The 14,714-nt window shown below is 33.5% G+C and overlaps 1 protein-coding gene across 1 annotated transcript; it reads right to left on the bottom strand.

The window, feature by feature from the left end:
* Positions 1 to 34: 34 nt before the first annotated feature.
* Positions 35 to 14,491, bottom strand: LOC130809230 (uncharacterized). The gene is made up of 21 exons (XM_057674916.1): positions 13,965 to 14,491; positions 13,792 to 13,877; positions 11,330 to 11,431; positions 11,147 to 11,253; positions 10,969 to 11,069; positions 10,685 to 10,772; positions 9,160 to 9,248; positions 8,696 to 8,835; positions 8,430 to 8,595; positions 8,168 to 8,303; positions 7,888 to 7,984; positions 6,682 to 6,811; positions 4,898 to 4,957; positions 4,682 to 4,794; positions 4,468 to 4,592; positions 2,927 to 3,151; positions 2,340 to 2,485; positions 1,484 to 1,647; positions 1,207 to 1,289; positions 1,030 to 1,115; positions 35 to 611 (listed from the first exon to the last, which is right to left on the bottom strand). The coding sequence occupies exons 1-21, from the start codon at positions 14,178 to 14,180 to the stop codon at positions 468 to 470; spliced, it is 2,604 nt and encodes an 867-aa protein (XP_057530899.1). The 5' UTR covers positions 14,181 to 14,491; the 3' UTR covers positions 35 to 467.
* Between the last annotated feature and the right edge of the window lie 223 nt (positions 14,492 to 14,714).

Genomic DNA, 14,714 nt, shown 5'->3' on the forward strand with positions numbered 1-14,714 from the left:
AAAAGTTAAAGAAATAATAAGAATAAATTAATACTAATTCTCAATTGTTATTAGTAAAAAATTCAATTGAACATTAATAACTTAAGGTTACCACTGATTTCAATTCAAATAAGTTCCTTGACCAAAAGCTTGGGTTTAAAAAGTTTTGATATTTGATGTTAAAACTCTAGATTCAAATGACTTTCGTTGTATTTTCATATTTTAAGTTCACTCTTTTCACAAGGAAAAAAAAAAGTTTACAAAAAGTATAGTATTTTCATATTTTGTGGCATTAAATTTGTCGCTTATTCTTTCAAAAAAGAGAAAAACAATATTTACATCACAAGATAAACAAGATATCATATAAATATTGCATTGGTTATTCATATAATTTTTTTGTTCCTTTGAGTCTGCAACAAATAAGTGAACGTAAAGAATATGAGCTTCCTTTCAATTTGAGGAGAGCTAAGTAACTAAGTACCTATGAACTAAAATGAATAACTTGACATAAAACTTGTATAAGCAACTACATCAACCCAGTCCGGGAAACGAAGCTTCAGTTCCTTGGCTTCCTGCACCATATATTGGTCTAGCACAGCAACTTCTACTCTAAGAGGTTCAGAACTGTTCGCCTGCTTCATAAGAGTTCAGTGATCAAAAAAACACAGAAACCATACTTCCACAATGATATTGATAGAAGGAAATCAATGAAGGATGTCATTTAAACACAACAACATAATGAACGACAACGACAGGATTTAAGATCTCAGGCAAACGTCGTTCTGACGTTCTCTTACTTTGCTTCTTCCTTTAAATATCCTTAAGCCGCTAAGTGTGACGTTACCTTACCTGATTAGGTCTAATTCAAGCCGATAAAGAGTTTTTTCTTCTACTGAAACAGTATATGACAGTTTGATATGTAACAGGTTCTCTATGCTCACAGTTGGTATAATTGAATGTTCGAAACACCAGAAGCGAAAATGAAAAATGATAGTACTAAAGTATATACAATATCTAGAATTTCCTGTCAAACAAGATCTATGACTTTACCTCCAACCAGAAAGCCCACTTTTCATTGCTGGCACCGCTAAGTCGACATATGTATGAAAGAGGACCACCATCAATTGTTTCAGGAGCTGCCGATCAATTAAACAAAAATTGACACGTCAATGCTAATCATAACAGGAAGATAAAGCCAACAACAATACAAAATTATCAACAAGTCACCTGGGAGAGTCTGGTCAGCAAATGACCAACGAGATAATGGACCAGTAACATTGAGGACAGTAACCCAAACTTCTTTCAGAGATCTGACAAGGATGGTCATAATATGAAAGTAAGCACTTAATAGATAAACACACGCTGGAGTATTAAATCCATACGATTATTTGTATATTCAGTAATATTATAATCTATAACTCTAAACCTGCCCATAGGCACAGCCCCTAGTTCAATGAGATATAATAGTGTACACAATACAATATCAGAGAAGCTTAAAACTAACCCTAAAGTAAGTTCCAGGTGGACCTTGCGAACACGCGCATCAGAAAACTCTTCATGGTCAACTCTTGACAAACGAGGAAAAGAATTATACTGTTTCAAGATTTCCTCATGTTTAACAGGAAACTTCAGGCTTTTTGAAAGTAAAAAGGACACTGGGAAAATTGCCTGCAATACACAGCAAGTATCATGACATGCGGATAGCAAATAGAATAGGGCAGAGAGAAGGACAGCAGGGAATCAATACATGATTTTCAAAGTTGTGAAGCACATCAGCGAAGAACCAACTGCTTTCCACTTAATAGTCAATAAAATAAGATTTTCGGAAGGGATAGTCAGTTATCTATATATGTGCGGAGAACTATGCAATTGGGGAGCAGCAGCAACAGTGACCAAATGGCAGGCAATGTAGATGAGATTTGATCCCAGGACACAAGTAACACCTCTACGTGATTTTACCATCTAAGTCAACTAAGACAGTCAGTATCCAAAGCTGCAGCAACAATTTAATACGCCGAAAGACTGGAGAAGAGCATATTTGGCATGCACAAAAATAAAGATGTTGTCAACGTGCCTGAAGGTTATTTTTTGTGTTCAAAGGTAGAGCATGCAAAGGTCACTTTAAACACTCTTATTCATGCCTAAATGAAGCAAAAGACTGCTCCTAAACGTTGAAGACTCTGTTACAAAAGGCAAAAACGGGAATCTGCCATTTGGAAATTGCAGCCCAAAATGCAGGCTCCTCATTTTCAACAACTAATAAGCACGTTAAATCAGGATTTAGATATCTAAACAGCAAAAACAAAAGCAAAAAGCTAAAAGCTCACATGATTGATGTTGCCAGAGAAGAATTTACTTACAAGCCACTTATCTCTTGTTGGCTCAAAAGATCCTGGACCAATTTTCAAATCTTCCGACGCATTCCAAGCATGCTTGAAAAGAAAAGATAAAGAATTTGAATCTACAACAGTAAAATCATAGCTCGAGCCCAAAATCTGCATCGAATCTGTAGAAGACCAACAAAATTTAGAACTGAATATAATAACTTTAGCAAACCAGTAAGAGGTAAAAAAAACTTTAGAACTGAAATACATACTTTTATCAAATATGCTCGGTTATTCAATAGGTTTGTAAGTAAGATTTTTTTCTTTTTGGAAAGCCGAAACTTCTTACGTCATGAAATTGGTAGATAGCAAGAATATACCATTCAATTTTTTGGGATGGAAACCTTTGGATTCTGAGCAGTTTACACACTCATTTCTACGATATTGTTTACATTGATGCATTGAATAAAATGTTAATACATAAAATGTTGGACATAATCCACCTTTTTCAAAAAATCAATTTCTTATAATTCGTATATATAGAATTATTTGAATAGATCAATGGTTAAAAAAGTCCTTTGATGAAAATTATAGTTTTTCATTTTGAAAAGAAGAGGTGGTACCTGTCGTTACAATTGTATGCTGCATGACAACCCTTTTAGGCGCATCCACGCTGTAAGGAAAAAAGCCAGATGAAAGCGCTAGGGCAAGCACACTTAGCTGCACCAAAGCTTGCATTATAGAAGATCTAGCCAACCAGTCACCAATAACAGGCAGCAAAGGACCCAAACACCAACCTGTTACAAGACCAACCATTGCTGCCACTACAATATCCTGCAGATAGTATCCTGTAACCAAAGTAGAAAATACATGATCTTAGGATAAATCAGTTAAATGGGTAAACTTAATAATTAGAGAAAATTAGTTAGCCTAATTGACTCCTCCCCACTCCTACAAGGCAAACTATCATGTCCTCTAAAATTAAAATCAGTGTGTAGAAACTGGACGTTAATGAGAGAAAGTAGGTAAAATCCCTTATATTTATCTGTTATGTCTTACTGCATGAAAACAATGTCATTGAAAAGGTAATACTGCGTAAATGTATGGAAATCTTTTCATACGATGTGTTCACAAAAACAAATGGAAAAATCATGCAGATTACAGTTACTCATATTAATTCACAAAATAGCAAAAAATGAAAATAGGGTAAGGTTGTTCTTAGTTCTAAAAAACACAAGGCACACTATATTATGTGCACTTTTTATTTATGTGAAGTTGCTGATAATGTTTCCTAATAATGTGAAACAACCTCTTTGTTATGACTAATAAGAGTAAGGTTGTGTATATCTGGTCTCCCAAACCCCGTCTAGGTGGGAACCACTTAATGGAATAGGGGTAGCTAAATGTTGTCTCTATGGCTGCCACAACCATATGCAGCCGGGTTTTCTTTTGTGAGACACGTTTTGCACATGCTTTACGGCCAAACATATTCTTCCTTGGAAGCCGGTAGGATAAAGTAGATATAATATAGATAAAAAAGTCAAAGAAGTCATTGGAAAACAAAATTGAGAAGAAATAAGAAGTGACAACACCAATAAATTTTAAATTCTACCCCACAAAGAGATAAACAAAGGTTCTAAAATGTATGTATATTGGATTACTTGAGGTAGTTGGAGAACCAACAACGAAGTTAAAGCCATTGTATAAAGATACTAATTACTAAGCTGCTAAATTGATCAACCTTTTCAAAAGCATAAGACTATTCAAACCTAAGTCTAATCATCAGGCAGCTTAGAGTGACAATCAGACTGGCACACTGGCAGCTGCCAGCTTGAGCCCTTCCCACCTTACAATAAGGAAATGCAAAATCAATTCTATATCTCATCCTGCACATGATTGTGGCATTCCCTCTTATTTTCAACAAAAGCAACCTTTCAAGGAATAAGTTTACTTGAGACTGCAAACACCCACTTCAAGTCTAGATAGAACTTAAATTCCAGCTTCAAACCTCCCACTGCTATGAACAAAAACCTTTTAGTATGAAGGTTGGCACATTTCTAAATGTTCATTCCTATTTTTCATTCAAAGTTCAATCAGACCCTACAGTGTCATACTAATACCAATTCAAAAGTGTTCAATCAATCAGGTATCATTTCAAACTTACCATAGGGCGGTGGAATAGAACCTATCATACCCATCTTCTCGATCAAGAATTGCATAATAAACCCGCTGAAATGGACTGAATATGTCAAGCATGGCAGCAGGGGAAAAGTATAGACCAGTACAGACCTAAAAGAAAATATCATACTACACTTCAGAAAGTAAAAAGATATATACAACATCTATATCACTAGAACTACAAAGAAGGGCATATCAACCTTAATGAATGATTGCAATAAGACAGCAATTGAGTAGATAGCCAAGCTAACAACATAGACACTGATACAAAAAAGGTTAAGTAACCACCACCAAGACCAGCAAGAAAATAAACCTGCAAGAAAGTTAAGTGAGCAAATTCAGAGCAACTAAGAGGTTTTTCTTGGAATTTAGTTCTCAAGAATTCTTTTGGAGCAAGTGATATTTCTGAAGCATACCATGGTTAATAGAGCATAAAATCCAAATGCTCCAAAAAATCCTGCTTCATCAAATTGTGCCTGCAGTATGAGGCTGTGATTAAAAGAATAGGACACGTAATTTTGATAATAGAGCAATACAGACTGGTTTAGACAATTCTAATGTAGTTTGCATTTGGCCTAAACATGTGCAAATTCAAACTAGATCAAACAGCTCTATACTCTTGCCAGCCAAGGAATTGCCCAGTGCAGCAAGGTGCTGAGTAATTAATTAGGCAAAAGTGGAGCAATAAGGATTGTCAAATAGAAGCAACAGGACCTCCATACAGTTTCTCCAGGCATCACTATCAGATAGTGCGTCTACATCTAAAGTGTAAGGCAAAAAAGACTCACGTGAAAAGGATGAATCAGAATTATTGCAGAAAATTTTTTCTAGGTAAATAACATAGAACCAGGTATCATATTCAGACAGCAGGCATTCTTCAGCAGTGTAAAGGACAAGTTGTGAGAAAGCAGAATAGCAGATAATTCTCGATGTTCATTTAAAGCAGAAAATAAATAAATACAAGATGAAGAGTAGTCATTCAATCTAGCTTACAATAACCTAATATTTCAATTAAATATTTGTCTTCCAATGCTAAACACAAATATTAATACTAATTTATTTCTTTGGTGTATACATTTAACATTACTGTTATTAACATAAGTAATATAACACATATGCTTTAACCAACAGAAGATAGGGAAGAAGAGAATAATTTGGAACAAAGAAATTGCTATTGAATCTGAATCTGAACCAGGATCAGCCTTACAGGTCGCAACTAGAGGCTACATATGGTCCAATTACACTACACTCTGATCTAAAAGGTTATTTTAACTTTAAATACTTTCCTTACGCTGTGTATAAAAGACTTGCCCCCCTCCCTACTCTTTGAACATAAGACATACGATCTTGTTATTTGTTGCTTAGGTTATTCATTTCACTTGCTGTGTCGGACTCTTCCCACAATGATACGGGTATGGACACATAACACTTCATCTTAAACCAAACATTAAGAATAGCAGTGTAAATCCAATATCATAGTCCACAACATCAAAAAGTTAATCCAATATCATAGTCCACAACATCAAAAAGTTTAAATCTGTCTCTTCCGCCATCAGCAAACAAAATTTAAAATACATGTATGAGTATAACATCACCCCTAATGGCAGCACAAATGACAAACTATCAAAAACCAAGACTAGTTGAGAAAGTTGATTCATAGCATCAGATACGTGCAACCACAGTCCTCTTCTCCACCCATATGGCTTCAGTGCAACTAGCTTCTCACATTTTTGCCTCTTATATTTTCATCTTTGTAAGTATTCATATAATCTATTAATACAGGAGAGTTTTCTATGAGTTGTACATACAATGATACAAGTCAATTGTCAAAAATTTCTTAAGTGTGTAATATAGAATTTTATTATTACATTAACCATCTCAGGGATTCACTTTCCATTTTTGATTTTCTAGAATTTGAATTCAGTTTCAATTTATGGAAATAATGACATGGATTGTGTTGTAGTAATCTGTTTTCACTTTAAATTAGAATGTTAGTTGCAGATTTTCAGGCTCAAAGTAAAGTCCAGACGGGATAATACATGTATCCGAATCCGATACACTCACACACTTTTGCAATGAGGTAACATTAGCTAGTAAATAGGTACTGCACTGCCAGAAAAGAAAATCCACCAATCCTCATTCCTCCCCCACCTCAAAATATGAAATGGAAATACTAAGAAATTGAAAACGATAGGAGCACCTCTGTCAATACTTTCTGAACTGACACGTCTTGAAAAAGACGAAAGCATCTCCACACATATCTCGGGATAAGCAGACCAACAACAGAGCATGGGACGAACATCATGAAAGCCAAATAAGGATTAGCAAACCTGTAAAGTATATTATTTAACAAAAGGCAAAAGGGAAAAAAAGAAAATTCAAAATGAAAAACATGCTACTATGCAAGACAAAATTAAGAATTAGTCTCATTGAATCAAAATTTCACGCAGAATCTAAGCAGAAATAGATAATCTATCCTGTTTAATACTCCCGTGATATGCCAACATCTCTTTGTCTTACCCAGTCACCTCCATTCACTAGCAACTTATAAATACATTTAATACTTATTGAATGAAAATTTCAGAGGGTACTACATTAGATAGGACATATGATCTAATCCCCAAATATGCACAGTGAGAGTATGAGCAACAATAAACAGGAATACCCATATTACTGTTGTGCATCAGAAATCTTTATGGCTCAAAGAAGAGAGAGAATTCAAAATATCCACGTGCAAAGAGATATTACTTCCAGATTAGGTATGTTATTAAATGAGCTTAAAAATAACAGAATATGATTATGTCACGCAAAAATGCTACATCCTCACAATTTACAAGTAACTTCCCACTTTTTGATATTTCCTAGTCCACCATGGTACCATCAAATGAATTATTTACTTTTCATTTATCAATCAGCGGGAAAATACTCCATAATTATGTAATTGCAACAACTTAACATAGTTTACTAGATTTTCATGTCAATCAGGCAAATAAAAGTGTCACGAACAACTATTGCAGAAGTGTAACAATAGAGAACACATAAAATCAGACGAAATTACAAAGTTTTAGTTTCAGAAGTCAATGTAACTTGAAAACATAATATAAGAGGTCCAATCTCAATAGAGCAAAAGATTCATAGTAATTTGGTTTCAAACTTTTGAATCAAGTGCACTTCTTGTTTATGTGAAGTTGCAAATGATGTTTGCTATGGGTTAATCGGAAACTACCTCTCATTATAAAAAGGGTAAAGTTCCTCAAGTAAAACCACCAAACTCTGCCTAGGTGGAAACCTAGGTGAGTGGGAGCCACTTAATGACATTGAGTTAATGGAATGTTGCATCATAAAAAGAAGCTCACACTCTAGTTAATAGTCTTATTACAATGAAAAATCAGAAGTGATCTCTTACCAGTTCATTGCATGACCGGAGCAAAGCAGTCTTAAAACTGCAAATGTCACAGAAACAACAATTGCCATTATGCTGGCAATGAAATGTTGCAACATCCCTGCAAAATGTAATCACCAACAATAAGAATAATCACCAAAATTTCACTTTCAAGACTAGATACAATTTATTAAGAAAAAGAAAAAAAGTTTTTTAATCAACATACAGGATAAGTATATCAAAGAACAAAAGAAAATATATATATAAGTGAAGTCTCTAAAATAAGGAAGGTGGGAGTAATCACCTTTCAGAAAGTCACAATAGATTTTACAACAAGAACATAGGCCAAAATATGGTGGTTGTAAGAAGATTGGAACAACAAGAAAGATAACTATTGGAAGAATATGGAGAACTGCACTGATGTTTTTTGGGTAATAGACCTGAAAAATAATTTATAAAAAAGCACGAAGTCATGTCAGAGAGAACAAATAGTAATGCACCCTTAGGTCATTGGTATTAATAGAGTCGAAAGTAAAGAAAATTAAATTAACTCTCTAATCACATACCATGAACCATGTCATATAGTCAAAGAAAATTGCTCGTTCTTCACTAGCATTTCCAGTAGAAGATTCAAAAGATTGACGTTCACTTGTGTTCCTTAACATAGAGGAACTAGCAAAGGCCTTAACTACACTAAACAGATTGTCTCCACGCGCTTGGATGCTTCCAGGTCTGGTTGCAGAAAGTTGGTAAGTGGTAGCATTCAGACAACAAAACTTCAGATCACAAAAAAAGAAAAACATGTACCAAGGTTGCAAATTCTAATTCATACAATAGTCTTTCAAGGGTATCATAGGAAGTGTGATAGAAGTAACCACCAAGAAGAAATATTACATCCAGTCCAGGTATATTCCCATAATCTTGCGCAAGTATTCTGTAATCTGTATCACCAGGAATCACACCAAAAACATCCTGCAATTTAACATTAACGCAATTATGGCTTATAATATTACACACAATAGAAATAAGAAAAATTGCATTGACTTAAGCTTTATGCAGGGCATAACTTATATTAAACGAATGTATTGTCCGATGCAATTTTAAATTACAGATCAATAGAGCTGGAACCTGGTTTAAAGCAAGTTAAACAACTTGATCCATAAAAAACTGAACTACTTGGCCAGCATTAATCATAATCATATATAGATACCTAGATCTAGATGGAATAGGAAATTAAGACATAGCTAAATGATTTAAGGATTTGGATGAATGAATATAAATAAGAAATGTTAATACCTGAGCACTACTCTGAGCCATAGGATATACAGCTGATTGGGAATACACTTTAGCAGGCCAAGATCCAGGTCCAGATTGGCAAACTACATCTGTACATGGACAAGCATAGGGTAACTCATATTCTTCTAGAAAAAGAAGCAAATGTAAAACAAGGAAGACAAAGAGTCAATAAAACATCAATCTAGATAATACATCAATAGTTACAAATAACTAATTTAGGAAGACTAAGAACGTATCAACAATATCTCACATGCACGAAAACCCTTCAAACGAGCACCACAGTGACATTCATCAAAGATTAGAATACTAGATTGTCATCTACATGGCAAACTTATTTTCCCACTGCACATGGATTACCCACACCAATCTCTAACTAATTATCTCAACCTACTTACATTTACTTATAGTTACTTCTAAATTAAACTATATATATTTTTTGTGACAAATTCGTTTTTTTTTTTATGGGAATGGGGTAACCTTTAATTGTTTCATGTGCACTTTTTATTGAAACTATATATTATTTTTGCTATTAAGGATCAATAAAAAAACAAACACTTTCATAACAAAAGTAAAGTATATATTCAACCTCAAAAATCTAGGTAGGGTCTAGGAGGGACTTAAGAGTCACTTAATGACATCGGAGTAATGGAATATTGTTGTAAGTTTTCCCTATCAACAATCCTTATATTGAACCTTATACCTATCTTAAAGGGGAAGATACGAAGATACAGAGAAAAAATGCTATAACCCACATAACTTCTAAGTTCCAAGCGTAGTCTGTTAGTAAGCAAAGCAACTCAAATCCATTTCTTCAAAGAATAAGTATATGAATGTTAGCAATGATGGTGCAAGATCATCCCTCGTTGGGTTATACTAATCCAATTCTGTAAGTGTAAGGTAGAATTCAATAAATATGTTGCAAGAGATTACAAGAAGCGTACAAGACTTCAAGAAAACAACATGCCTACAAAAACTTAATTTTAAAAGCCAACACAATGTCCCACTTTAACCTTAAAGCAGGAAAATGCAAATAAAAAGGCAACTTGAAATGAGAAAAAGTATTTCATTTGATCACTAACTAATTAGTTAATTTATAAAATTCTTTTATAAGGTAGAATTCAATAAATATGTTGCAAGAGATTACAAGAAGCGTACAAGACTTCAAGAAAACAACATGCCTACAAAAACTTAATTTTAAAAGCCAACACAATGTCCCACTTTAACCTTAAAGCAGGAAAATGCAAATAAAAAGGCAACTTGAAATGAGAAAAAGTATTTCATTTGATCACTAACTAATTAGTTAATTTATAAAATTCTTTTGTATGTGTGTGTGTTAAGAGGAGGGTGGAGATGTGTTCCTGAGAAAATAATAAAACTCCAACTATGAAAAACGTAAAGAGATGTAATCATGTAACAAGTAATATTGTAACAGAATCCATGTTAATATTAAAGAATATACTATCATTATAGTATAATTAAACTAGAGATTAATGTGTATCAAAATACAACATGATTGGTATCGTACCAGGGCCACCGCTTCCTGACGCTTCTATGTTTATGAAAGCTCCAACAGTGTCACGCCATCTGTGAGTGGTAATAAAACCATGGGAACCCTGACACATTTCCAGTAAACTTTGTATATTTTGGCAGTATTAAAAAAAACAAAACCTTCTGAAGCAAGACAAATTGCTCTTCCTTTTTATTTTTATGAAGAGAAAATAGTAAAAAAGAAAATATTAACTTCAGCATTATTTCATGGATTTCCAGAAACATAGAATGAACAACATCAATTTGATGTTTGGTGCTTACTAGCATAAAGAGCTCTTCCGCTCCATTGAAAAGAAAAATGATTGGCCGAGGAGGATTCCAGCCAGAATCAACCATGAGTCTTGCTAGTTCCAGCATCGATGCTGCAAATGGAAACAAATAAAACTATGATCATTATCTCAATAAGTAAAATAACTTAGTACATGGAAAAGAAAAGTACCAACACAAGAACCACAGTCACCAGCTCCAGGGGAATTAAGAGCACTATCAAAATGACCATTTACTAAAACTGAGGCATCAGTTTTGGTTGAATTTACTGAAGATAATCTGTCACCAAAAAGTGTTGTTACCTAAAAACATTATGACTTGAACAAAACTTACAAGCCGAGAGCATCACTTGTACCTCATGAGAACATTGGTATGGGCTCTATATGTCAACGATATGCTGTGACCTAAAAACATCATGTTGAAAGACCCATTAACCATACTTTCCTCAACTTCAATCCTGCAAAACAATATATTTATGATGACCTAATCAGCTAACATCAATTAGGGAGAAAAATGTTGCAAAAACACTTTTTTTGTTGAATAATAGAAATAATTTAGTCCGTGTGATGTACGATTAGAAGCCTAGTAGAGCTCTTAGCTCGATAAATAGCAGACCAATCTCAACAGTGGCTAAAATTTCATTCTTCTATAGTTTAGGTCTATTATAAGCTTGACCTTTATTCAATACATGTAAAGCGGCTAGTGCTGTTAATAATATAGTCTCTGGACAGTTTATTGTGTTGTATTACTATTTTCATCTAGATATATAATACATCAATATCAATATATTGAAAAAAGGCCAAGTTCATAACTTTTAAATAAAGTGGCTAGGGTTTTTGGAATAGGATTACCACCCCCAAATTCAAGTTTATAACTTGGCCATTTTAAACAATTAAATCCAACCAAATGAAACATTTTAATTAAATTTTATAATATACCTTTTAGAACCCAATTCACCTAAAAAAAGAGGATTAAAATGGCTAATATGATAGAAAAAAACCTTATAATGAGTGTGACTATGATTTTAAATAACAGTTACGTGATTGGGTTTCGCAGAACGGTAAGCTCAATATTTGTCATAAGACGGTCAAAATGTGATGGGATCGACCTACATATCTCACTGAGCCAAGACTAAGAAAAGCGAGTTTTTGGAGCCTACATCAGAGGCGTGCTTTTAGAAACTAAGTGTGTTGTTGTGAATGACTTAAGATAATAGAAGCCTCGTACTTGAACTTTCCTTTTTGAGATTATGGTAATATGGTGCTCCCTTACCCCTAAGTGACCACCACTCACCATCTCACTAACCAATATATAGCTAGTGTGATCACAAAGAAATCTAGATGTCAAGGGATACAAAAAGTAATCCTTGGTCTCTTTCTACACTAAAAAAACATTATAATTCACCCTTAGACACACACACATTATGAGGAAGGTAACATGATCATGTATTGTATTCAAATTTTAATCAATGTTATTCAAACTAAATATGGTCGTAAGAGTGCTAAATTGTTCACAAATCTTATCAAAATAAGTAAGCCTTTTAGTCTAAACTACCTTCCCTTAACTAAATAAATAATTTTAGCATATCTTATAATGTATACAACACCATAATCCAGTCCTAAAAGATTACTCAATTACTTTTAACCAAATATATGGGTTTTTCATAAAACCTCAATCTGACATTTGTTAGTAGACATATCAACTGTATAAGCATAATATTGAGAAAAATTGGGTCAAATTGACCCCCATTGGGCCTTAATCTTAACAAAACTATTTAAGGCGGACTTAAGAAAAAAGACTATGCGGTTCAAGACATATCTTAGAGATAGTTTACGTAAGCATATTGAAAAGGATCTTTAATAATGAGTTCTAAGAGCTTTCTTTTGAATATGTTATTGAAAAGCTTGTAGAATTTACTACACTAAGAGGAATATGGTGTTTTAGAAACCAGGAATCAGAATGTTCTAGAACTAGGTATGGTTGCCTACAAGCAAATATAAATGCCTAAAGGGAGTCATTGATACATAAACCATTCAAGCTTTTGTAAAGAAATCTTAATAGCCACACAAGTATCATTCCACAATTTTCTACCTCTCTTTGTCATATAAACACTTAATTACCCAAAAAAACAATTTGTACAACAAACCTACAAAGATACTAACTTGGCTCATGAAAAATTTTGAGCAAGTGGCTCGCACGCTTAAACTTAGTTGGCAAATAAAGCCAACACGCAACATACCACATATCATTAACCCAATGTCATTAGTGGCTCCCACCTCAATATAACTTCTAAAAATTAAGTGAATTTGATTCAGTTCTAATCCCATTCAATCCATTACAAATTTTCCCACTACGTAAGCCCTCTTATTTTCCATAATTTAAGCTGAAATTATTGAATAAAATCAAAATGAACATATTTCTACATAATCCATACTATTTTTTATAGCACTTATTATTTAGTGCTTTTTGGTGAGATAACAATGAGAAATATGGGTTAGTCTCGTAATTAAGGGTTTTCCTTTCACTCTTATTAGAGGGGTTTAATTCTCACCTATGGCCTAGCCTGTACGAATAAAAAAAGATGAGATAACAATGATCTCATACTTTTTTCCATAAAGAGAATTACATATTGCTACAACATTCACGCTTCACACAAAATATCACGTTAACATTCCCAACTTGAAACATAAACTAATTCAATGAATGTAGGTCAGTCAAACAACCAAAAAGATATTGTACTAATTTATTTTTTGCTCCACCTATTTTGCAATTGAAAATCAAAACCATTCAACAACGGTGCAATAAAATAAAACTTACCTATAACTAGAATCAGCTCGATCCTTCAAAAGCTCCAGCTCACTTTTAATATAATCCGCAGCCTGCTTCAAACCTGGACGCCCCTCCTACCAATCAAAAACCAAGAATAATATTAAATCTCAAATCGAAAAGAACAAAATGATTCTTTTGCAATAAAATAAAAACACACTCACATGGCGGCCAACAATGTCTTTAGTTAAAACCCGAATATGTTCAATGGCTCTAGCTTCAGAGAACCGATCCAAAGGGGCGTCAATACCGAGGGGTTTAATAAATTTCATATGAAGAACAGAGTACACTAACACTGACATCAAACCATACATAATTGCTAGTAAAAAGAGTAACTTGAATGCGGAGATATCTCCAGGTTTTAATCTAAAAATCGCCATTGACGACAATATTGATGAAGATTCGCAGAAATGAATTGAATACCTTAGCAGAAAATAGGAAGTGTGGATGAATTTGTATTGAGAGAAATAAGGAGTAGGGTGAAGTGAACCCTAGGTGAGAGAAATTGGGAGAAGAGGTGGGAAATTTGAAATTGGAGGTTTTTCTTATTAATTCGATGATTAATTATCTATCTATGATCTATGATTATGAATAATGCTCAAACTTAATTGAGGGGGAATCCTGAGTATGATGATTGATGATCTATCAATTTAATTTTTTATTGTTCCGTGTTTTTTTAGGTGGGTTGATTAATATTAAGAAACTGATTTAGATACCTATTACCTAAGTAACGGGATCTATTTTGAGTTCACTTAATTTAGTTTATAATAAAATCTTTAGAGTTGTACTTCTCCAGTTTCATAGTATTTATATTTGATTTTTTACGCGATTCAATGTGTTATTTTGATCATTTATATATTAAATTATGCTTAATTAAAAATTATAAAACTTAACATCATAAAAATATGTGATTA

Source organism: Amaranthus tricolor, chromosome 3 (assembly GCF_026212465.1).
Source record: "Amaranthus tricolor cultivar Red isolate AtriRed21 chromosome 3, ASM2621246v1, whole genome shotgun sequence".
NCBI classification, from domain to species: domain Eukaryota; kingdom Viridiplantae; phylum Streptophyta; class Magnoliopsida; order Caryophyllales; family Amaranthaceae; genus Amaranthus; species Amaranthus tricolor.